The following is a 25,158-nucleotide window of genomic DNA, read 5'->3' on the forward strand; positions in this document are numbered from 1 at the left end:
TTTAGCTAATCATAAAGGAAAAGATTTAAAAAGGTTACAGTTAGTAATTATATAATTTTTTAGCTAATCATAAGTTCATAACCACATTGGTTTTCTCTATTAGGAAACCAAAAAAACAAAAGTAAAATTACATTTTTATACCTTGTATTTTAAATTTATTTAAAAAACGTACATTTAATTTTTAATCTCATCAAATTATATTTAATAGACAGACAAATTTATATATTTTTGTGGTCAACATTCAATTTAACTTTTAAAATACCAAAAATGCCCTTTAAAAAAGAAAGGATGCTAAAAAAATTCTAAATAAGAAAAAACAAACAATGAATAAATAAATTAAAAAAAAAAAAAAAAAAAACTTACCTAAAACCACCCAAACCCACCATTGCTGCCGCCCCCCAACCTCAGCCCATCCTCGTCCTCAGCTTCCCACACTTGGCATACATATCAACCATGAAACTCCCCCCAAACACATCATAAGCAAAATTAGTCTTAACCACAACTCAGTCGAGCACGTGGGGGAAGTGAAGAGGGAGCTGGGTTTTGGAGATTTGAGAAATTGGGCGTAGTGCGACGAAGAGAGCACGAGGAAAAGGCGGCCACACAAGGGAGATCTGTGCTGATGACAAACCTATTTCTTGTAGTGTATTAAAATTGATTCTTTGAACATTGAACCCCTAAAAAATAATTGATTTTTGTACTCTTTTTTTGGTTATCTGTTCTTGAGAAATAATTTATTTTATTTTGCTTTTATTACTTTGTTTGTTTAGCGGTTGTTATAGGGTAAAATGTCAAATTTTAAATTAAACATTATGTGAAGTTCACATGTCATAAATAAGAAACAATTAAGGATAGTTTAGCTCTAACTGCCACGTCAACAGGTAACTCTATTAGGAGCGGACTGTTAGAAAATGGTGTCAGACATACGAAGGAAGTCGACTATTTTGAGAAGACAAAGGACAAGGTTGACCGTACTTGTAATCATAGGCGAAGATGGTTCTTGGAGCGTTTACGAAGTTGAGATTACAAAAGACGGGAGATTCGCGAGATTAGCTCCGGAATTTGCTATTTGTAATTCGAATATATAAAATTTTAATAAGAGAATCGTCCTAATTGATCGTAACTTCTATCTTTTGGAAAATAATTCCAAAAAATACTGAATTTAATAGGAAAACAAATAGGGGAGGTGATCACGGATATAAATAAGGGATTGTCAAAAAAAAAAAAAAGGATTCCCGGGGTCTCATTTGGGGCATTTTGAGCGTGTATTTTCCTCAGAAATAGAAAATTTCCTCTCCTTCCCATAATGGACGTGGCACTTAAACCGTGGGTGAACCACTATAATTCTCGTGTGTTATTACTATTTTATTACTTTTAATTGTGTTTTAGATTATTAAAAGCACTTAAACCGTGTGTTATTACTATTTTATTACTTTTAATTGTGTTTTAGATTATTAAATTCGCTCAAACGTTTAAAAATTCATTATTATTCTGTTGACGAATTTTTAATCTTAACAGCAGTTCCACTAAGTTTTAGATTTGAAAAGTGCAGTTGATGTTCACTGATTTCATAATTGTATTGTTGGGTTTGGGGAATTGATGATGAAGAAGAAGAAGAAGAAAGAATGGGGATAGGGAGAGACACCAAATCATTGGGTTTTTTTTTTAAAATATGCTTTCATTTATTTGTTTGTTTTTGCACAGTTCAACAAATCTGCAGTTGTTTATGCTGTTGGTTGTTTTTTTTTTTTTCATTTAGAAATTCTTTGGGATTTTCTTTTTTGAAAAGGGTATTTTATAGGTCCAAATCTAGCATTGACTAAGAAAATATATAAATTTATCTATTAAGTGTAATCTCATGGTACACATTTGATGAGTTAAAAAATTATGGGCATACTTTTTAAATAACTCTAAAATATAAGGTACAAAATAATAAATAACCCAAAAAAAAAAAAAAACCTATACAGTTTTGACTGTTTGTACTTTTGTTTTTGAAGAAACGACGCCTCTTGGGTAGGAAGTACAATTCGGAGCTAGTTTTGTTGCAAAAGTAAGCAAAACGAAGGCAAGCCTGGGTTTTGTATGAGGTACGGATTCTTTCCTTTTCTTATTCATCTTTCTTTGTTTTCCACTGTTTGGTTGCCAAGAAAATCCATGGAATAGCAAGTAAAGTATAGCTGTGCCCATTCCTTCATTGGCCTTAATATGGCTCAATTCGGTACTTGGCATTGTTCTTAGGAGATTTATTCAAATTGGGAATTCGTGAAAACCTAAAAATTTAAAGCTTTACATCTTTACCTGTTTCTCTTTTGAACCCTAGGGAGTTCAATTCGTTTTCTAATGTAATTAAGAACTATACGAATCAATCAATTAAACAAAAATTCGTTGTGAAATATCAAGAAAAACAATGTTTTGTTTTCACCTTGAGGCACTATATTTAGTTTATTAATTGTTTTTGCAAATAGTATTGTTTGAAATATGTAATGAGAGAATTGATTAGTCAAAACTCTAATAGCAGTTTTCCGGTGAATCCTAGAATATTTATTAGATTGTGATGGATGCAAAGGCTTTGGCAAAATCCAAGAGAGCACACTCTCTGCAGCACAGTAGAAGACACCATCCGAATCAAAAGCCGAAAGCCCCATCTGGTGTCGCTGCTGCAAGCGAAACTGGAGGTGCAAAGAAACCATCTGGCAAACAAGATAAAGAGAAACCCCTGCAGCCTCGGGGTAAATCGGCATTGCCTTCCAATTGGGATCGGTATGAGCAGGAAACCGATTCGGGTTCAGAAGAGCCGTCTGGTAGTGGTGCAATTCAAAAGCAAAACCCGGATGTTGTTTTGCCGAAGAGTAAAGGTGCAGACTACCGTCACCTAATTGCCGAGGCGCAGTCTCAATCTCATGCTTATTTGGATTCCTTTCCTTCTGTGGATGATGTTCTGGCTGGTATGTTGTTTTCCTATTTGTGACATTTGAATTCTTTAATTCATTTATCTTAATGGTGGGTAAAATAAAATTGTGGAATTGTACTAATCACTAGCTTTATATTGAATCATTAGCTGCTTTTAATAAGTTTCTGCCCATTCAATTTGGTCTGTTTTCTTATCCTGGACATACTAATTTCTGCAGTCACTTTGTACCCAACTAGTGGAAGTATCCGCCATTTCTTTTATCTGTTTAGCATCATAGCTATTGAACTTCGTAGAGAAAACGTACTTGAAAATTGAAAGTCATTAGGATGATCTGGGGTGATGGGACCAGATAAATTAAGAGGGTTCTTTCATTGTTATTTTAAGCTTAAAAGATATGGAATGATTGGGTTTTACAAAGATTTATTGTTAGAAGAGCAATAAGGATGTCGCTTGGTATGAACGTATTGAATATTGCAAGGATTTAGCATATTCTCTGGAAATGGCTAGCATTCTCAGCACCCATAATATTTTAGCCATTATATTACTTAGATGGTTTCTTTTCATTACAGTTACTATTTTTAGTTTCAGAAAGAAGAAGAAAAGTTCCATTTTTGAATTTCCGCTGTTATTGTTTTGGCTGTTGCTGTGTTAAGAGACTTATTTTTATTTTTCGAATCGAAATGCTATATGTGAATTTTTCAAGCATGATTTGACAGGGGAGTTCAGCCTAGCAGTTGGTTCAATGCTTTCAGTCAGGGGAGAGGGCATCCTGGCATGGTCCGCAGATGATAACTTTATTGTGAATGATAAATCAACTACGCATCCTGAGGTAATAGATATCTTGTGTGTAATTGTGTTTTACTCCTTGAGTTTATGGCATTTCCTGAATGATGCCTGTGTAAAACCTCTATTAACTTGGACGTGAAATGTATCATATATGTTGTCTTGAAGCGGTACACTCCAATCTTATTCTTACGCCAAAGAATTTGATATTCCTGACACAATCTTATTTTCATGCTTTGAGACTTTAATACAAGTATGGTTTTCTCTTTCAGGCAGCATTTCTATCTTTGAATTTGCACGCGCTTGCAGAACAACTTGAAAAAATTGACTTGGCACATAGACTTTTCATTGAAGCAGATCTCTTACCACCAGAGCTGGTATGTTTCATATTTTTGATACGTGAGGTTATCTTGCAGATCTCCACAACGTTATAACGTGATTTGCGTTTTTGAACAAATAGGCAAACGACGTTGGAAAACGCCTTTTATTTTCTGTTCTTGAGAAACCAATCTTTTCTTGTTTCTATATTTCCATTTGTGCTAATATATGTTAAGAAAACAAACCGATGCAATATTTTCAGACTTCAGGTCTTTACATTATAGTTCGCACTAGAGTTGTGTGCTAGTGCCGTGCTTAATGGGTTCTTTAACAGCATGTAGAGGTATCCGAGACAAGCAGAACTCAGAAATGTAACCAAATGCCGGCAACAAATGATGTTGAAGCTGTGAGCAAACTACCCGAAGAATTAACCTTCAATGAGGTTTCATTATCTGCCTCTCCCAGTGGCGGTCATCCAGACCCTTCCCTGTCCATCCGAGGGTCTAGTTCAGTGAGTCAGGGCGTTTCCAATGTAAACAGGGTTTCTCAATACGATCATAAGAGCAATGCGCCACATTTTGCGGTGGCACAATCCTCTGTTGATACCTTTGCAGACCCAGGAAAGAAACGTCCTGAGTTTGAGGCTGTAGCTGCAGAGGCAGAACTGGACATGCTTCTTGACTCTTTTAGCGAGATAAAGATCCCGGATTCCTCTGGCTTAAGTTCTGCCGACACTCTTCCTGTTCATGAAGAAGCATCCGCGGCTGTGTTTCAACCTCCAAGAAAGGATCCGAATTCATCGGTATTAACGAATGCCAACCTGGATGATGATCTTGATGACTTACTTAAGGAAACATCTAGTTTGACGAGCCAAAACAGTTCATTTCAGCCCCAGAGAGGAAGTGCTGACCATTTTGTTGAATCTTCTTCCCCTAAATCTGGAACAGAGTCCAAAACATTAGATGACTTTTTTGATTCTTGGTTAGATACACTCTGATTTACGCTAAGCTTCCTCATGTAATTAAATTAATTGTGCTAATTGCATTTCAGGGATTGATTCATCCTTTTCCTTTTCATTTAAATCCTCGAAACTTGTGTGGCTAAGTTTGTAAGTTAAAAGATTTTTGGCCGAAGATCGTGTTTTATTTGCAGCTATTCTAGCGGCTTCAATCACTAATAACTGAGATGAGTATCAGAGCAGGGAAAAAAAAAAAAAATCTGAGATGAGTATAGGTCTTAGTAAAAAGTAGAGAGAAAAAACTGTATTTGTGACATAATGGGGTTATTTGGTTAGGGGATTCGTACTCCGATTCGAATCATGGTTCATAGTTCGTTACAGTGTTTTTTCTCATAAAAAATACACGTAAATCAAAAATAATTATAATCTTATGATTTTAATCTATGAACCAAACGTCTCCTGAATATCAAAGGGGTGGGCAGCAAGCCCGTCACTGTGTTGATCTCCTCACTACCGATTTGTATTTGAATTTTTTTTTTCAATTTTTTTAAAGTTTTAGTTTTTTATTTTTAAAATAATACTAAAAACCCTGCTTAACAAGGGCATTCTGCATTTTCAATCATTTGACTAGTCAAAGGGTTGTTTTTTTTTTAATTCTTGAAAAATGGGTTAGTACTTTTAAGATTTTTAAAAATTTAAAGACAAACAAAATATTTAGCGGGAAATTCAAAGATCCTTTTTGAATTTTTCCTTCTTAGTACAGTAGCAATGAGTTTCCGTTTATTGGTGATAGAGGTAGAAGTTTCAGCCACTTAGCTCTACTCAAATTCGCCAGCTTGAAGTTAATATTTAACCTAATTTAACCTTAAAAAGAGGAAGGTCGGCCTAATTTAACCTTAAAACTCTACAAGCTAGGGCTAGAGCTGGGTCGGGACTAGGCCGGTATGGACTTTTACCAAGGTCAAAGAAAATGTAATATATATATTAAAAGCACTTTGGTTGACCCGAAAATAGTTTTGGGCTTAGAATATCGACCTAGCCCGGCCCGAAGCTTTGAGTCGGGACCAAGCCAAAGTGATGTGCTCCGGACCTACATGTTTAGCGATGCCTAAACTTACAGCTCTAACTGGTGATATTAAATGTGTTTTGAGTTTTTCTTTTCACCAGTAAAGCCGGGTGTAAAGTTTATTGTTAAGTTATTTCTTCAACCATCTTTAAACATTTTTGTATCTAAAAAAGGATGCAGAAAAATTCAAATTCACTTTTTTTATTATTGTGTTCCTTCTCATATAAAATTCACATTACAACTCAAATTCTCAACTCAAATTGTGAAAAGAACACTTTCATAATGAGTTGCCAAGAATAGAAAAGGTAAATGAGATTAGCTGGAAACAATTATGCACTTTAGAAATCACAGAAACAATGGTCTTTGTACGAGCAAATGAATATGGGTTGAAGGCCTTCAGCTTCAAGGTTTATATTTCACACAATCTAATTCCATTTGTTTGCATACCAAATAAATTTAAGAGAAAAATTACCATATTGTTATCTTACATTTTCTTTATTATTATTATTATTATTATTATTATTGCATGAAAATCTCTTTCTACTAAAATTCTTAACTTAGCCCCTTCTAATTCTAATTCGTATTGCAACTATACTCGAAACATTTTTAAAGTATGTGTACAATCCGAATAGATCTTTTATTTTCTCTTTTTTTTTTTATACGTGCACTATTATAAGAAGTAGAGTTCAAATCCCCTCACTTCAGAATAAAAACAAAATTAAATAAAATAAAAGTAGATCCAAATTTATGTGGGATTCATAAAAATTACAATAGGACGCAAATTAATTCTAAAAACAATTATGTTTTGGGATATGTGCAAAAAGGTCGTCTTAAAGCACTTTTTTAGTGAATGATTCAAGCAAATTTGTAGCTTATGGGTGATTAATTTGATAATTTATCTTAATTAACTAATTTTAATCAATAATTTGTGGATAGATGATAACCTGGTTTATTAGTGATAAATTATGATAGCACATCATCGATTTCTGCTTAAAAAAAAAAAAAAACAGTTATTTACCTTAGAAAAGTTTGACCATTAATTAAAAATGGTTAAAGCAAAACTGGTCATCCACCTATTTTTTTCTTGCAAACATTAAAACCTGTTTTAAATAAATAACATGTTTTACAATATTTTAAGTAAATAACATATTTATTGGTAATTAGTATATTTAAATAAATTTACTGATAATTAGTTATTTAGTTGTAGTAAATAAATTATTATTTTAATAAAAATAAATAAATTATTTATTATTTATTATTTACTTCAAATATTTTAAAACCCACTATTTATTTCAAAAACATTTCAAAAAAAATAAAACTATTTGTCTCTTTCTTGCTTCCGTCACTGTCATTGGTTTCACAAACTTCATTTCAATTATTCTCACAAAAAGAAAAAGGAACAAAAATACGATATTTATCAAATTCACAAAAAAAGAAAAAAATTTGAGAAAAAAGTTCCAACGCCTAAAAAAATAAGGGTAACTCTTACATAGAAACTGTTACATTATTCTACTGGTTGGAATTACTGTTTAATTATTAGATTAGTTTTTAGTAGTTTAATTCACATGTTCAAATTTTTTAATTTTATAATATACAACTGCTCTTATTATAAATCAAATCGTTTAAATTTACAATCTAATCTAACGTGCTATTAGTAAGTGACAATTCGTATTTATAGATCATATTTGTATCAACTCATTTATTAATCGTGTTAAAAAATATTAATTTAAACACGACTTATTTATTAAACGTATTAAAAATGACAATCTAAATATGATCTATTTATTAATCGTGTTAATAGTGTCAACCCGTATAATCCGTTTAAATTAAAATATAAAATAAATAACTAATATAATAATGACTTATTTAATACAGTTAAAATAAATTTAACATGTTTATTAATCAAATTTTCTTTTTTTTAAGAAAAATAAATAAATTTTACCTATAAATATTAAAATTCACATTATTTATATTTAATATGTCATCATATTATATTACATATAATTAGATTACAGATAACACATATAATTAATTGTATTAATTCATGTCACTTTGTGTTAAGAGATAAATCTTAATCTAACATATTTATTAATTGTGTCAATTTAATTATGACTCAAACTTATTTATAATAAATCTAAATCTACTAACTCTATACGAATTTTAAATCATGTTATCGTATCAACACCCCCATTGCAAGTCCTAGTTACTATCATAAAAGTTCGGACACCTAAAAAGTAAGAGAGAAACAGAAATTCAACTATACTTAGAGAGAAACAGAAATTCAACTATACTTGGATTCATGTGTGCAACAAATTGTTAAAAATATAGCGAAAGGAGGAAAAAAAAAAGAATTCTATTTTTTTCTGCTTAAGATAGTCAGGGAGAACAAATAGAAAGTAAGGGGAGAAAAGAGAGTGACAAAGTTGACGTCCGTTTTTTCGTTAATTTGAGTTTAGAATTTGAGTTTTGTTACAATAAAAAAATTTTAAAAACAGTCATATTTAATTTTTTTATTATAATAAAAAATTCTCACATAACATCACATCTCAACTCAAATTAAAAACTTAAATTAGTGAAGGCGCCTCAATTTATCCGAGTAATCAAAGCCATAAAGCTCCAGCTTGTTTCAAAAGAGGAACCAACTCGCCAGAGATATGAGCCGCCATAACCCGATCCAATCCTCCGAACAGCCTACCGCCGATGAATACCGCCGGAAACTGCACGGTCGGGCGGCTCCCCGGCGAAGCCTTCCCTTCACGATCGCCGGCGTAGATGGCCGCCTCCAATTCCCCGGCGACGGCGATCTCGTCGGCCTCGTCGAGCTCGCAGACCGCCGGATTCGCTCCGTGCCCTAGCAGCAGGTGCTTCACCACGTGGCCCATGCAGCACCCTCGCCTCGCGAACACCGTCACCGCGTTCTCCGTCACCAAGCTGGTGACTCTATCATTCCCCCCAGCTCCGGCCTGCAATCTGACGTCGGCGCCGTTGAGGGCTAGCGACGTCGGCGCCGCGTGGAGCGGAAGCCACGATTTGTACGGAATAGCTTGTTGCATTATGAAGAGAGAGAGAGAGTTAAATCTAGGGAGAGAAAGTAGAGAGAGAGGTTGCTGTGGGGTGTATAAGTGGAGAGGAGAATTATATAAATGGGGGATCGAAGACTTGGAAAGAGTCCGGTCAACGGCAGTTATTTTTTATTTTTTATTTTTTGGGTTACGCGGCTCTGTTTCAGTGAAAGTGAAGCTAATGGCGTCGGTGTTGGGGTTTATATACGTATGTTTATTTTATTAATTTAAATTTAAAATTTAAATTTTATTATATTAAAAAATTTTAAAAATAATTAATTTTAAATTTTTTTTATAATAAAAAAAATTTATATAAAATTATATCTCATCATAAATTAAAAATATAAATTAATAAACTAAACAGACCGGTAAATACGACATGGTTCTGCTGACTTTTTCTAAATTGTTTTCTGTGGGTGATATCTACCATGTATACATGAGATCATCACGGAAAATGACGTCCTACATGATAATATGATTACCAATACGATTATTTTTATAAATGTTCGTGAAGTACGTACGTTGTTTTAAAATGTTCTTTTATTTTTAAAAAAAATTTAAAACACCTCTTAATATATAAAAAATTATTCAAAATATTATCTCCATCTATTTCTATCTATAACTTTAATTAATTGCTGTGTGGCATGCCATTACAGGTTAATAAAAGATATTTAAAATGTAAACTTTAATTATTGATGAAAAACCAATTACTTGATATAAAATGATACAAAAATCAAATAACATTCAAAGACTAAGGAAAAAACACCGTCTCGACGTCGCCCAGCTTCGATCGCCGCCATTCATTCTTCGGCGCCCACCTAGCCCCGATTTGCCCCCCATGGTGCCAACCCAAGCCGATCTGGTCTCCAACTCGCGGACCTCGCTGAACCCAACCTTCCTTCACCCCACTTTGCCGTCAGCTTCAGCCTGTCCCCAATCACCGCCTCCCGAGGTTGCCGGACCTCCTCTGCCCCAGATCGTCGCCAATCCAGCCCTGATCTGCTCCCCACGGCGTCGACCCAAGCCGATCTAGTCTCCAACTCGTGGACCTCGTTGAACCCACCCTCCCTTCGCCCCACTGCGCCATCAGTTTCAGCCCGTCCCCAATCATCGCCTCCCAAAGTTGCCAAACCTCGTCTGCCCCAGATCGAAGCCGATCTACAGTTCTAGTCATCAAAGCCAACCTCATGAACCAAGAACGTAGTCATTTTATTTTATTAATATTTATTATTATTGGTTTTTATTAGTTAAATATCTTTAAATTAAATACTCATTTGAACTGCTACATATGCATTTTCCATCTAAATGATACACAAAAATGAATGGAGGAGGCGTTTTAAATGATTTTTTTATATATCAAGAAACATTTTAACATGTTTTGAAAAATTATAGAACACTTTAAAATAGATTACATATTTCGTGCACATGAAAATAATCCTTACTGTTGACGGTACTTTTTCGTCAACTCGTGACTACCTCTCCAGAAACGATGCGCGTTTGCACTCACGATCTATTTAAGGATTAATGTACCAAAATAACAAACGGGAGACAATAGTTTTATAGTAGTTCGGCAATAACTCTTTGTCTAATCCACTTGTGCATGCACTAATATTTTAGTCGGTTACAAACTCTCTCCCCTCTGATAATGAAATGGTGTCTAACCCCTTTCTGGGTCTTTTTTACTCTACTTATAAGCAATTACAAATGACTAAGCCTTCTCCGTTCCCAAAGAGGAAGCCATCTCTCATCCTCGATATGCATGAGGGTAGGTAAGTTTTAATGATGAAAATCTCAAGAAATGCGGCTGACCCCTCTCATCTGCCGCACGATCCACTGACTCTTGCAGTAACCGTTGGATTGATGCTTCTTTCCCCGAGTTGACAAGACCGCTGATGGGCTTAGCTTGGTGGTATTCCTCGACGCCGTGGCTATCGAAGATCGAGCATCTATCCTCGGTGCCTTTCTCCATGTGCGATCTCTCAGCGTAGAGGGCATCTTAGCTACTACCACTCCTCTGACAACAGCGGCCGAGTCGGGACGGGACTTCCTCGGCGCCTAGTGTCGAGAGCGCGGTCGATCCCTCAACCATGGTGTAACACTTACCAATATAATGTGAGTGTGTTTCGTGTGCGTGATTTCGGTCCAATTAGAGGCCCGGAGCCTCACTGTAAATGGAGATATGTATTCACCAGATCTAGCTGTCTGGTGGGGTCCGTGGGACAAGATAAATTTTTTTTAAAAAAAAGAAAGAAAGAAAAAAAAACCATCTTGTTCATGCAACCACCAATGATATAGTAATATTTTCTTAATTATATAATAGAACTACACATGTATTACACATATAATTTCATTGCGACACAAAAATATTAATTTCTTCCCAGCCTGTTCTTTATTATTCAATCTCAAAAAATATTAGTAATTATTTTTCCCAACAACTGATTATGTAATTTATATATACACATGGATTTATTTTTTTAAAGAGAGAGAGATATATATATATACGGATTTCTAATATTTAAATTTTCGCCCATTGCTCAAGGAAAAAAAAAATTTTAAAACACGAAGCGTTTTTTGGAACCTTACATTATTCTTTTTTCCTGCATGCACTTTTATTTCCAAATTAAACATAACTTCCTTTGTGTGTCTGTCTTTTTTATTTTTTATTTTTATTTTTTGGCCACAGCTAACAATAGAGTACTAATACCAAGAAGGTATACCGTGTGTTCTGGACGTTTAATTCATGTATTTAAAATTATTTTTATTTTATGCGTAATTTTTATAAAAAAATTACTATAAAAAATTATAAATAATAATTTAAAATAAATACAAAAAATAAACATCGTCACGTAAATCCACGTCAGTAAAACAGTAATCTTTTATTTTTTTATTTTTTTATTCAGACGACAATCATGACGCGAGTGATGTCAAAGCATGGCCCGCCACGTGTTAGAAAGCTCAGCAGCCACCCCGATGAGACGTCATCAGCCTCCGACCGTATATTATTCCAAATCCAGATCCACCTGTCACAATCAGCCATGTGGTCTAACTACGTCAGGTTCCCGCGTTCTGATGTCACATGATTATCGTAGTTTTAGTTCCCAGCCACGTCATTTTTGACGCGTGCGTGTTTCGAATGAGGTGGTGGCTTGATCGGCTGCTTAGTTCTACCAACCTTTGTCATGGACCTATGGGTAATCCAACGGCTCTGATGATTTCTTACACGGACTTTTTCAAAAAGACTATCCAAGAATCCAACAAATTATTTTGATAGGAGATATTCTGATACACACGTATTAAAAAATCAAATTTTTTAATGGTTGAATTTATTTCTTTTAAAATTTTTATGTGATTTTATGTAAATTTTATATAAAAAAAATTTACTTATTTATACGTTGAAGTATTAATATTTTGGAAAACCTGACCTATTTTGATATGTATCTTTTTTTTTTTTTTTTAAAACTTTACGTAAGTATCTTTTTGTTACGTCTAAAGTCCTCACTTTTGTTTTTGAGTATATATTAATATGATTCTGATACGTACACCTGACGACGTATTAATAAATCAAATCTTTTAATGGTTGAATTTATTTATTTTAAAATTTTTATGTGATTTTATGTAAATTTTATATACAAAAAACTTCTTATTTATACGTTGAAGTATTAATATTTTGGAAAACCTGACCTATTTTGATATGCATCTTTCTTTTCTTTTTTTTTTTTTTAACTTTACGTAAGTATCTTTTTGTTACGTCTAAAGTCCTCACTTTTGTTTTTGAGTATATGAATCTACACATTATTTTTGCTCATTTAAATACACGAACTAATGTTACGATATAATTATCAAAAAAGTTGTAGATACATATTGTATACACACTACTGAATGCTATACAAACTTATAAATGCAACAGCACTAGTATTAATATATATCTAATTATCTATATAACATTAGTAAATACAATATATTCAGAGCAAAAAGAAATATAATAAATCCAATAGTCTTGAGAGGTGTCACTATATTACGTAAGTTATTCTTAATTTTGACATTTGAAATTTAAATTTTTTGTGAGGAAAATATTGTAGTGGAATTAAAATTATGAGTTTAAACACATGAAACAATCGGGTTAATTATTTTTATTAATTCGAAACACTGGCCTTAAAATTAATATGAAATCAAAGAAGATTTAAGGTGTTTAGTCTTTATTTGCAAAGGGAGATGCACATAAGTACTCTTGACCAAAATTTCCACAAAACCTAGAGACATTAGAAATTTTACCTCTTTTTGCAAAGGGAAATGTACATAAGTACATTAATTGGTCCACCATGACTTGAGTGTGACTAAATTTACCTCTTTTTACCACTAAAAGCTAGTACCAATTGTAAACGATAGTAGTTGCATTCACCAAGTAACAAAAACTCTTAAAAGTTTGGTGGTAAAAGATCATTTGACACCAAATTTTTTAACCGTTAACCAAATTTAACTTTGAGCGGTTAAGATTTGGTTGCAAAATAATCAATTTTGTTGCCACCATAAACTCAGTGACAAGAAATGTGTTTATATTCAAGATATATCAACCACATAGCGATATGGAGTTTAGTAGCAGAAGAAACTTCTTGCGACCCAAAAAGAAAAGGGGGGGAAAAAAAGCATGTTGCCACTTATTTGTTGATTACATGAGCCTTTTTTTTTTTTCTTGCCGTTTAAGGATTTTTCGTACCACAGTTACACTAGGATCGACTAACATTAAAGATTAATTTGATGAAATATTTTCAAAAGTAATAATTCACTTCGAACATCATTTATGTGCCAAAAATATTTGTCCTAAATAAGATATATTGACTTGTGTGACATGAACGGTCAGTCTATAGAAAATTATGTTTACTCAATGGAGGCAGAGGCTCTCTACACGTGCCTTCATTGAGATTTCGAATTTTAACCTCATGTAAATAATTTTAAAAAAAAAATCACAAAATTGTGCCATCACTTAATGAAAATTATAATTTTGCCACCGTTCAATAGAGAATTTTATGTTTCATACTCGGTTATTTGTGTTTTATATCATGCCCTACTAAGTAAACATTTTTGGCTCCGCCTCTATGTGGCGTAGCCGTGACGAAAAGGAGTGTACTGGCAGCTAGCTAGCTAAATGAATGAAAGCCGTCAGATCATGGTGTATTCAAATTACAAAAGTAACCAAGATGAAGAAACTGCCAATCGGCAAAGATGTATCTAAGGGTTCGTTTAGTTCACTGATTTGAGTTTTTAATTTGAGTTGAGATGTAATTTTATGTGAGATTTTTTTACTGTACCAAAAAAGTTAGATGTGACTGTTTCTGAGAGCTTTTTACTGTAGCAAAACTTAAATTCTAAACTCGAATCAGTGAAGTGAACGGGGCTAAGGCTCAGAATTTTCTCAACCCACTTTACATTATCAAATTAATCTTTACATCACTCCACTCCATTTTTCTTCATTTTTTTTTTAAAATGAATTCCAAACATGGTATATGTCATGCCAATACCAAAGTCAGTTGACATTGTTCCCTAAAATAAGCCCTTCTATTCTCCCTTATGACGGTTGTTTTTTGTTTCTTCCCATTTGGCCCAATTACCCAATGGAATTTTCCTATATGTGTATTAAAGTTGTTACTTGTGAGTCATATATTTAATATGTCGGTAAGATTAACGTTAGGATTTAACCACAATCATCGTAAATTTTAAATATTAACTTGCATGGCATATGACATTATTTTTCATATTTATAAATTTTAAAGTTAAAAATTATTAGTACATTAATTAATATTTTAATATTATATTTATTAGTAAAAAAATGCCATTTGTCACGTGAGTTGGGAAAAGAAGCTGGGAGTTTTATCATTATTTCTCCAAAAAAAAAATCGTATTTTTCTTTTTATTCTGACTTAATTAATTCAATTTAGCATACAACGCTTGAAAAAAAAAAAAAAAAAAGAAGAAGAAATTGGGTTGGCAACACAGATAACTAGTCTCGTGACCTTTTATTTGTCTATATGAGAAAAAAAAACAAAAACAAAAACCGCGGGCAGGACAATATAAAACACGTATTCGTGCCGACAAGGGCCTACATGGGCTCATCATTGTGATTCAAGGACATTGTTACTATCGTATTAATAACGAAAATAATAAAAAATAGGTCAATATAAAAAATTTAAAAAAATATATAAATTAATTTTTAATTATAAAAATTAATAGGTCATAACTTGTTAAGTTATGGTTTATAACTAAATAAGTTATAGATAAATTTGTTAAGTTATAGTTCATAATCAGACAAGTTATGGACAAAAATCGTGAATTATGGATAATAACTTGTCAAGTTATGGTTCAAAACCATACAAGTTATGGACAAAAACAGTAATTTGATTTATTTATTAACTTATGTAAACTATTAATTTATTAATTTTAATTCATCTCAAATCTTGCTAGATTTTTCTCTTTCTCCCTATTAATAATGCAAATCTACCGATTTTTGGATAGATGTGACAATGATTTACTGTTTGAGAATATGTTCAAATTGGAGCAGATCTTCTTCTCGGAGAAATAACGAGAGCCTAGCTAGACGTTTAGTTGGAGAATTCAAATCATGTGATTTAAATTATTTTTGATTTACGTGAATTTTTTGTGAGAAAAAATACTGTAACAAATCACAAATCATAATTCGAATCAAGAAACGAATCCCTCTACCAAACATAAATTTTCTACAAATTCTTTGAGTTCTACTACATCAGCCCAATCATCATTTGAAACTTTTGAATTGATTCCCAGTTCCCGAGTTCACGTGATCCCACTCTCTCTCTTCTTCACTTGTCACAGATCATCTTATTTTGCAATGAAATTAAAGGATTAGTGGCTCTCTTAAGTCCAAAAATTTTACGTTAGTAACAATATGGGATTGTTTTTACATTCTTATATTGGTTTTTAATAAACTTTCTAAAGATATTTTTGTGATTGCACTCTAATAGAAACTCATGTTGCACTGGAAGCTTTTTCATCAAAAAAAAAAAAAAAAGTCATGTTGCACATGACATTTTCCACCTAAAATTCAATGGAAGAACTACCATAGCAATTAAATATTTAATTTAAGTTGATTTTTATCTATAAAGTTAGATAAATAGTCACTAATTTAAAAGTTTAGAGACTCCATTAGCCCAAAAATAAATCTCACCCACAGACTATTGTTTTTACTGTTTATTACAATTTTGTCACTTTAACTTTACATTAATTAATCTTTACATCACTCCACTCCATTTTTCTTCATTTTTTTTTTAAAAATGAATTCCAAACATGGTATATGTCATGCCAATACCAAAGTCAGTTGACATTGTTCCCTAAAATAAGCCCTTCTATTCTCCCTTATGACGGTTGTTTTTTGTTTCTTCCCATTTGGCCCAATTACCCAATGGAATTTTCCTATATGTGTATTAAAGTTGTTACTTGTGAGTCATATATTTAATATGTCGGTAAGATTAACGTTAGGATTTAACCACAATCATCGTAAATTTTAAATATTAACTTGCATGGCATATGACATTATTTTTCATATTTATAAATTTTAAAGTTAAAAATTATTAGTACATTAATTAATATTTTAATATTATATTTATTAGTAAAAAAATGCCATTTGTCACGTGAGTTGGGAAAAGAAGCTGGGAGTTTTATCATTATTTCTCCAAAAAAAAAATCGTATTTTTCTTTTTATTCTGACTTAATTAATTCAATTTAGCATACAACGCTTGAAAAAAAAAAAAAAAAAAGAAGAAGAAATTGGGTTGGCAACACAGATAACTAGTCTCGTGACCTTTTATTTGTCTATATGAGAAAAAAAAACAAAAACAAAAACCGCGGGCAGGACAATATAAAACACGTATTCGTGCCGACAAGGGCCTACATGGGCTCATCATTGTGATTCAAGGACATTGTTACTATCGTATTAATAACGAAAATAATAAAAAATAGGTCAATATAAAAAATTTAAAAAAATATATAAATTAATTTTTAATTATAAAAATTAATAGGTCATAACTTGTTAAGTTATGGTTTATAACTAAATAAGTTATAGATAAATTTGTTAAGTTATAGTTCATAATCAGACAAGTTATGGACAAAAATCGTGAATTATGGATAATAACTTGTCAAGTTATGGTTCAAAACCATACAAGTTATGGACAAAAACAGTAATTTGATTTATTTATTAACTTATGTAAACTATTAATCTATTAATTTTAATTCATCTCAAATCTTGCTAGATTTTTCTCTTTCTCCCTATTAATAATGCAAATCTACCGATTTTTGGATAGATGTGACAATGATTTACTGTTTGAGAATATGTTCAAATTGGAGCAGATCTTCTTCTCGGAGAAATAACGAGAGCCTAGCTAGACGTTTAGTTGGAGAATTCAAATCATGTGATTTAAATTATTTTTGATTTACGTGAATTTTTTGTGAGAAAAAATACTGTAACAAATCACAAATCATAATTCGAATCAAGAAACGAATCCCTCTACCAAACATAAATTTTCTACAAATTCTTTGAGTTCTACTACATCAGCCCAATCATCATTTGAAACTTTTGAATTGATTCCCAGTTCCCGAGTTCACGTGATCCCACTCTCTCTCTTCTTCACTTGTCACAGATCATCTTATTTTGCAATGAAATTAAAGGATTAGTGGCTCTCTTAAGTCCAAAAATTTTACGTTAGTAACAATATGGGATTGTTTTTACATTCTTATATTGGTTTTTAATAAACTTTCTAAAGATATTTTTGTGATTGCACTCTAATAGAAACTCATGTTGCACTGGAAGCTTTTTCATCAAAAAAAAAAAAAAGTCATGTTGCACATGACATTTTCCACCTAAAATTCAATGGAAGAACTACCATAGCAATTAAATATTTAATTTAAGTTGATTTTTATCTATAAAGTTAGATAAATAGTCACTAATTTAAAAGTTTAGAGACTCCATTAGCCCAAAAATAAATCTCACCCACAGACTATTGTTTTTACTGTTTATTACAATTTTGTCACTTTACTTCTTGAAATGTCTTATTTCTATCATTTTTTTACTGCCACTTAAGGAGGAAAGAGAGAAGCATTAACCATGTGTTTGTTTAATATGTTCGAATTACTGTTTAAATTTTTTTGTTATAATATTTGCACTCACAAAATTTAAATTTATGTTCAAACATATAAATCAAATACCCTAAGCTTTTCATGTTCTTCAAGCCAAGGACCTAACGTTTCATACGCCAAAAAACAAGGCAATGTCTTACATACATACATACATGCCATAAGACGGTATATTTTCCAATGAAAGGTTGTGCCAAAGCTTTGGATAAGAGTGCTTAGTTTGTTCTGTTATTTAATTTATTTGATTCTACTCTCTCCGCATTTTACTTCACCCGTATAGGATAAAAAAGAACAGAGGAAAGAAAAACAAGTGTTTCCTTTCTCATCTATTTTACTCGCAAAATCAAGATAATTAGTAAAGCTCACATAATATAGGGAATAAGAAAAGTAAACGTCAATCTCAACTGCCATGTATTATTTTGATTAATTAGAATAAAAATAGAATGTCTCTGTCATTATTAAGACAATAATTATTTCGTTATGCACAAGCACAACGATATTTTTATAATCAAATGGATAAAATTTATATTACGGAAATAGTAGAAAATAGATCAATATGAAAAGTTTAAGAAAGTATATAGGTCAACTTTTAGTTATAAAAATTAATAGACCATAACTTGTTAAGTTATAGTTCATAACAAGATAAGTTATGGACAAACTTGTCAAGTTATGGTTCATAACCAGACAAGTTATGGACAAAAACTGTGATTTATGAATAATAACTTGTCAAATTATGGTTCATAACCAAACAAATTATAAACAAAAATAATAATTTAATCTATTTATTAACTTATATAAACTGTTAGTCTATTAATTTTAATTTATTTCAAATCATAACCAATTTTCCTCTTTCTCTCTTTATATTATTAAATGTAGTAACTACATTACACAAAGAAAATTAGGGGTGAACAAAAGCCCATCATGCCCTGCCTGCTATCACAGGATCTTCTTCATGAATGCGATTGACAGTAAGGTCAACTCATATTTACATTTTTATATTCTATATTTTAAAATTATTTAAAATTTATATTTTTAATTTTTAATCTCATTAAATATATACCTTTAAATTTAATTTAATATACATATGTATTTCTTATCTCGATTAATAATTAATTTTAACTTTTAAAATAACAAAACTATTCTTAAGAAAAAGAGAAAAAATAAAGCAAAAACTTTCCAACACTACAAAAAATAAAAAATAAAAACACAAAAAAAAAAATCAATTTCAATGGTATTTTGGATATTTTAAAGTTAAAATCATAAGTTTAAAGATTTTCTTAGTTTTTTTTTTTCATTTTTATTTAAGGGTGCTTTAGGTATTTTATGCTTAAAATCGATAGTCGAGTATGAAAAGATATAAATTTGAGTATTACATTTAATTTAAAAGTATATATTTGATGAGATGAAAAATTAAAAATATAATTTTTGAATAAACTTAAAACACATGGTATAAAAATATAAACATCCCTTTGTAATTTTTTTTATAGTATAATTAATCAATACAAGGTGACGAGAACGAGGGACCATCAAAATCGAAAAGTAAAAGACAAGCTCGACTAATAAAAAACGATAACTACGAAGTTAGAAACACTGGATATGATCATGACATTACTCAAAATATAGAATAAAGCTTAGCATTTTCTTTTTGAAGGTAATAAAGCTTAGCAGTTTGATAAAACGGAGTGGGGTTTTGGTGCTCAACCCTTTATTTATTTGCACTTTGAACGGGGAAAAAAGATTGCTCCTAAGAAATTACAAAAGAAAGAAGGCAGACAAACTTCTTTTGTCACCTTTTCTTGACAATAAACATTCTCGTTTTCAGGGAAAACGTAGTAGGATCGCAAGCCATTAGTTGTGGTAGAAAATTAGCATCTGCAATGAAAAATCTCAATTTATTTGTTGGGAACAAATAGATAAAAATAATCTCAAAACCATGCACTCATAAAGGGTAAATCCGTAATATGGGTCACGACATGACGACACGACTCGAAAACGACACGAATTTTACGGGTTAGGGTTGAGAAAAAAGTGATTCGAGTCAGAATTTGGTTGACCTGAAATTGACACGAAAATACGGGTCAATTTCGGGTTGAACCCGCCTAACCCGAATACGACACGAAACTCGTAAAGAACTAAAAAATACATATATTTTTTATTACATATTTTAAATTTTATTATGAACTTGTGATATCATGATAATTATACTCAAAATCTTATACTATTATTTGCTTAATTTCAATAGATGTTATTGTAATTTAGTGTGTTATGAATTTTAAGTTATTTCTAATATGTAAAAAATTAAATAAAAGTATACAATTTTCGTGTCAATTTCGGATTCACGAGTCAATTTCGTGTCACGGATCAATTTCGTGTCACGGGTCATTTTCGAGTCGTGTCGCGTCAATTCGTAAAGTGATCGTGTCGTATTCGTGTTGCGATTTTTAAAAAATTTCATGTCACGGATTGTGTTCGAATTGACTGTAAATTTAAAAAAAACAATCAAAACACGACACGAACACAATAAGTGACGAATTGCCACCCGTAGTAAATCCCACATGGTAGGACACATAGATAAGACCAATTCAATTAATTATTGTTGAGCAATTGCGGCATTCAACACCAGTAGTACTCCAAGCATTTTCAACAAATAAACAAGACAACAGTGGAGCAATTATATGGTTAAAAGATGAAAAAATGAAAGACACTCGAGATAAAATTGAATGGTTACATCAAAATTTTTGCGCGCCCGGTATCCGCAGTCCCAGAGCATCTATAGCATTTGGCTTATGGCTCAAAAAGGCAACGACTTGATCAAAACTGTCCACCATATAAGAAAGAGCAACTGCAAAAGCAATCTATGAAGAAGATATGATGTGCTGTTGTTATTGAAAAATCGTTCATTTTTTAATTCCAACAGAGAGACAAATCAAATCCTGATGGATCAATCTCATGAGATTCCAAAAGTTGCCTTGAAACTAAGGTTTCCTTGTTTCACATGGTCCTCAAAGAAAAGAAAAATAAACATGCCCACCTTACCAAAACTAATTTTAATATTTTCATAAATAAGCTTGAAAACAAGGAAGTTACAGGTTCTAGCTGGCCTTTTCTATTTCTTCGCGGTCTCCAAGTTCATCTCCTGAAGGTTCAACAACAAATCATCCGAATGCAAGAACACTTTGTTAGCCGAGTTGGAGATGGTATGCGCAATCTCTCTAGCGGCTTCTATCTTCCGAAGTGTGATAAATGCTGGATTGTTGGCAATGGCTTGACCGATCAGCTTGGCACTTGTAGCCTCTCCCTGTTACACACCACGACGAAAAGAAAGCATCAGAAACATTGCTTTGATAAAGAAAAAATAATTTGGAAAACGCCCATACACATACATTAAAACCACGTGAAGTAAAAAGATTAACACGGGCATTTTAGTTCTAATTTATTAGAAAAAAGAGTGGTTTTTCTATAAAGTTTGACCATATTTGGGTAGTAAAAGTGAGTGCCAGAAAATATCTTCTAACTCACCTCTGCTCTGATAACAGCACTCTTCTTGTCTTGTTCAGCTTTTTCCACAACAAATTTTGCCCTTTCAGCTTCTTGTGCAGCTACTTGTTTGGCTTCAATTGCAGCAGTGAATTCCTTCCCAAAAGTTAGGCTGGTGATTGACACATCATCCAAGGCAATGTTAAAATTGGCCGCCCTTTCAGTTAGAATCTTCCGTATTTCCCTGCTAACATTCTATTGCAAATGAAGTCCGTTAGCAAGATATAAATTTAACATTACTCTAAAAGCAGTCCAAAAGTTTTAAATGCTAACAATGCAACTACACGGAAGAGACTAATACTAAAAGTAAATAATTAAAAAAAAAAAAAAAAAAAAAAAAGGACTTTGCTCTGGATCATTCTTATCATCTTTATCACCATTTTTAGTACCCAAACAAGTTGCTTTAGGCATATGTATGCAGTGTACCTCTCTCTGAGTGATAAGCTGGCTAGCATTATACTGTGCAACAACAGCTTTTAAAGTCTCATGAATGATGGAAGGCAGTACTCTCTCATTATAGTTTTCACCAAGAGTTCGGTAGACGGAAGGTAACTGGTCTGCCACCGGACGTGTAAGTACTCGAAGACCAATTTTCACCTGAAGAGAAACAGTCAAAATAGCTTAGTCTTTCTTACAGACAAGATAACTTTCAGAACCTGAATTATGCAGATTAACAGAACATCAAAATTCAAAACCAGATGACGTTATGCCAGCAATTTCCGGAGATTGATGAAAATGCAAGTTTAGGATATAGGACCCAAAAGTAATAAGCTTTATGCTAAAACAAAGACTTGTCTCCAAGAAGAATAAGGTAAAAGTTGGAATTGGGATTATACAGTTTAAAGCAACAGCAAAAAAAAAAAAAAAAAAAGAAGCAACAACAACAACAACATTACACACACCTCAACTATAATAACGAATATAAATCTCCTGCAGGACACACCCAGCAGAAGGTGAAACCATATCCAAAAACCTCTCATAATTGGTTTTTTCACAGGTATTATTAGTTTCACACTTGGGGAAAAATAGGGAAAACACAAGCAAGCAAAATTGCTACAAAGCCAGAAAGCTAAGTTCCTCAAGCTCAATTACTTCAATGACAACTGATATGTTGTATATATTTCCATATTCTGCATAATCTATCAAAGTAATAGAAGAAACCACAAAAAATTGCATGATGGAATTTGTAAATATTTGTTATCCTCCTAGGGTTGCAGATGACTTGGCAAACCAGTTATGCAATGTTCCTTTATGCCGGTTCATTTGTTAAAAGGTGCAACCATGGCATTGAGCACATGGCACACATATTGAAAGATATGAATTAATTGCTGCTTGCAGCTTCCCCTAATAAAAAAACATGAAACGTCACTAACCATTTGGAGGTCGCGGCTCCCTGAAGTACTTTCCACCAAATGAGGTCGAGCCCGGACATCATAAATAACTGGCCTCTCGAACCACGGAATCATAATGTGTGTCCCTTCGGGATAGACCTGCACGCCTAACCGAGAGTTATGTAACCATACAAATACTAATGTACCACAAAACGAAAGGAACAAGAGTATCATCTAGCACTTTTATTAGCAGATAAAATATAGAGAGAGGAAACGTAGCTAGGTCTTGGGTATCCAAGAAGAACATGAGACGGCTATAGGTAACATATAACCAAATATCAACATTTGCTTGTAATAAATAGAAAACTCATGGAAAATAACGACCTTGTCCTTGACACCAACTATGCGGTTGAACACAATTGCTCGGTGCCCTCCTTCAACGTTGTAGAGACTGTTGGCAGCTGCATACAGACCAATCCCGCCAATAATACCAATCTTAATCAAAGCCGAGGCCGCACCACCTGGAACCTTGGGGACTTTGACGTTGTTCAAGTTCATGTTTCTTTCTTCCTAAATGTATAAAAAATAAAATGCCTAAACATTAGACAATATTTATATTACAAGTCAGAAAAACAAATTCATTAACTAAAGCACCAATTGAAAAACGCAGGATACAAATCATATAGGAAATGAAAAGGCAAAAATGTAAAATTAAATTAAATTGAGCACCTAGATTATAAATTGGAAGAATTAAATCCCCTTTTCACAAACTATAGTTAAGGGCAAACCATTTTATCAAACAATCTCTTTTTGATAAGAATTATCAAAGAGTTATACCAAACAAGAATTCAAACAGGAATACCAAATATTTTTAAAACCAACATAATATTTCAAATCATTTTACTTCAAAACCACACCTCATTTGAAATCCAAACTCGATGTTGCGTCGGAAACGATGTCAATTTTCTGAGAAATTGATTAATCCAAGGCGATTGGAACTCATAAAATCTACCAAATCACTTCAAAGTTTCGACCTTATTTTTCAGAAATATATAGAACAAATGGAACAAAATTATTATTAACAAAAATGACACTAAGAACCGAACTTGCAGATATAAAGAAAACGAAAAGCAAAAAACAAGCAAATCGGATAACATTAGAAACCTAAAACCCAAATGTTAAATTTTGTTTCCAACTGATGTTATTTCCTTGGAAAAATCAGACAAAAAAACAGAAATTAACAAGTGGAAGAAAAAAACATAGGATTAAGCAAACATTTGGGTACCTTGAAGACCTCGGAACTCGAGAGTTGAGAGAGGCAAAGGGTTTAGGTCGAAGAGTTAACCGGCAAGAAATTGAAGAAAGCGATAGGAAGGGTTTAAGGGGGAGACAGAGAGAGAGAGAGAGAGAGAGTCTAGAGGCGTGGTACTTAGGTCATATATGGGCCAAGGAGAGAGGGCCCATTAGATGCTATGCTTTGTAAGGGCCACTTTTAATAGGCCCATTTTTTTTATCATTGCAATTGAATATGAAATATGTCCGCTAACTTGAATTTTTAATTCGAGTTGAGATGTAATTTTATGTGAAAATTTTTTATTGTAGTAAAAAAATTAGATGTGATTATTTTTAAGAATTTTTTATTATAATAAAACTTGAATTCTAAACTCGAATCAATAAAATGAACAGAGTCAAATCTTGTTACAAAATTGTTGCCTGGGACCAACAGCACCGCATGAAAAGAGCAAGTGGGTCCCACTGAATTCAACACTATGCAACAAGCAAAATTAGTAAGAAAACAATTAGCTAATAAACTATGGTAGTTTCTCGTATAGTTACTTAGAAAAATGAACTATCGATAGTCTTTTATTTTTTTAACTGTTAGATTTGTATAAGAATCTATTTATTTTGCATATAATTTTAATCAAATTTAACGATTAAAAACTGAGATTACTTGTAGGGCGGCCAACTAGAGAAGCTTTCATAGAGTTTCTCTGGTAGTCTCTGAAAAAATAGATCACCAATAGTCCTCTATTTTT

At 32.4% G+C, this 25,158-nt stretch overlaps 3 protein-coding genes across 4 annotated transcripts; 1 reads left to right on the plus strand and 2 right to left on the minus strand.

Annotated features, from left to right (window-relative positions):
- Nucleotides 1-1,988: 1,988 nt before the first annotated feature.
- Nucleotides 1,989-5,138, plus strand: LOC21393822. 2 transcript variants are annotated; one of them, XM_024164031.1, is made up of 5 exons: nucleotides 1,989-2,087; nucleotides 2,537-2,945; nucleotides 3,628-3,740; nucleotides 3,967-4,071; nucleotides 4,347-5,138. In XM_024164031.1, the coding sequence occupies exons 2-5, from the start codon at nucleotides 2,555-2,557 to the stop codon at nucleotides 5,007-5,009; spliced, it is 1,272 nt and encodes a 423-aa protein (XP_024019799.1). In that variant the 5' UTR covers nucleotides 1,989-2,087; nucleotides 2,537-2,554; the 3' UTR covers nucleotides 5,010-5,138. The 2 variants fall into 2 exon arrangements, with proteins under 2 accessions (XP_024019799.1, XP_010093966.1); XM_010095664.2 differs by having other exon boundaries at nucleotides 2,549-2,945.
- Nucleotides 5,139-8,546: 3,408 nt separating this feature from the next.
- Nucleotides 8,547-9,163, minus strand: LOC21393823 (glutaredoxin-C9). Its single transcript, XM_010095665.2, has one exon. It carries the CDS (start codon nucleotides 9,087-9,089, stop codon nucleotides 8,637-8,639), a length of 453 nt encoding a protein of 150 aa, XP_010093967.1. The 5' UTR covers nucleotides 9,090-9,163; the 3' UTR covers nucleotides 8,547-8,636.
- Nucleotides 9,164-21,188: 12,025 nt separating this feature from the next.
- On the minus strand, nucleotides 21,189-24,511 carry LOC21393825 (prohibitin-1, mitochondrial). The gene is made up of 6 exons (XM_010095667.2): nucleotides 24,408-24,511; nucleotides 23,507-23,692; nucleotides 23,165-23,281; nucleotides 22,218-22,388; nucleotides 21,774-21,986; nucleotides 21,189-21,552 (listed from the first exon to the last, which is right to left on the minus strand). Exons 2-6 carry the CDS (start codon nucleotides 23,678-23,680, stop codon nucleotides 21,361-21,363), a joined length of 867 nt encoding a protein of 288 aa, XP_010093969.1. The 5' UTR covers nucleotides 23,681-23,692; nucleotides 24,408-24,511; the 3' UTR covers nucleotides 21,189-21,360.
- Between the last annotated feature and the right edge of the window lie 647 nt (nucleotides 24,512-25,158).

The sequence above is a fragment of the Morus notabilis genome, unplaced genomic scaffold (genome assembly GCF_000414095.1).
Source record: "Morus notabilis unplaced genomic scaffold, ASM41409v2 Scaffold43, whole genome shotgun sequence".
NCBI classification, from domain to species: domain Eukaryota; kingdom Viridiplantae; phylum Streptophyta; class Magnoliopsida; order Rosales; family Moraceae; genus Morus; species Morus notabilis.

What these genes read in the sequence shown, in the direction of transcription:
- LOC21393822 (XM_024164031.1), top strand. Translation starts at nt 2,555, where the DNA reads ATGGATGCAAAGGCTTTGGCAAAATCCAAGAGAGCACACTCTCTGCAG. An exon ending in TGTGGATGATGTTCTGGCTG is followed by an intron (nt 2,946 to 3,627) that starts GTATGTTGTTTT and finishes ATGATTTGACAG; the next exon opens with GGGAGTTCAGCCTAGCAGTT. An exon ending in ATCTCTTACCACCAGAGCTG is followed by an intron (nt 4,072 to 4,346) that starts GTATGTTTCATA and finishes GTTCTTTAACAG; the next exon opens with CATGTAGAGGTATCCGAGAC.
- LOC21393823 (XM_010095665.2), bottom strand. Translation starts at nt 9,089, where the DNA reads ATGCAACAAGCTATTCCGTACAAATCGTGGCTTCCGCTCCACGCGGCG.
- LOC21393825 (XM_010095667.2), bottom strand. Translation starts at nt 23,680, where the DNA reads ATGAACTTGAACAACGTCAAAGTCCCCAAGGTTCCAGGTGGTGCGGCC. An exon ending in AGCTTATCACTCAGAGAGAG is followed by an intron (nt 21,987 to 22,217) that starts GTACACTGCATA and finishes CATTTGCAATAG; the next exon opens with AATGTTAGCAGGGAAATACG. An exon ending in GTGCTGTTATCAGAGCAGAG is followed by an intron (nt 21,553 to 21,773) that starts GTGAGTTAGAAG and finishes GGTGTGTAACAG; the next exon opens with GGAGAGGCTACAAGTGCCAA.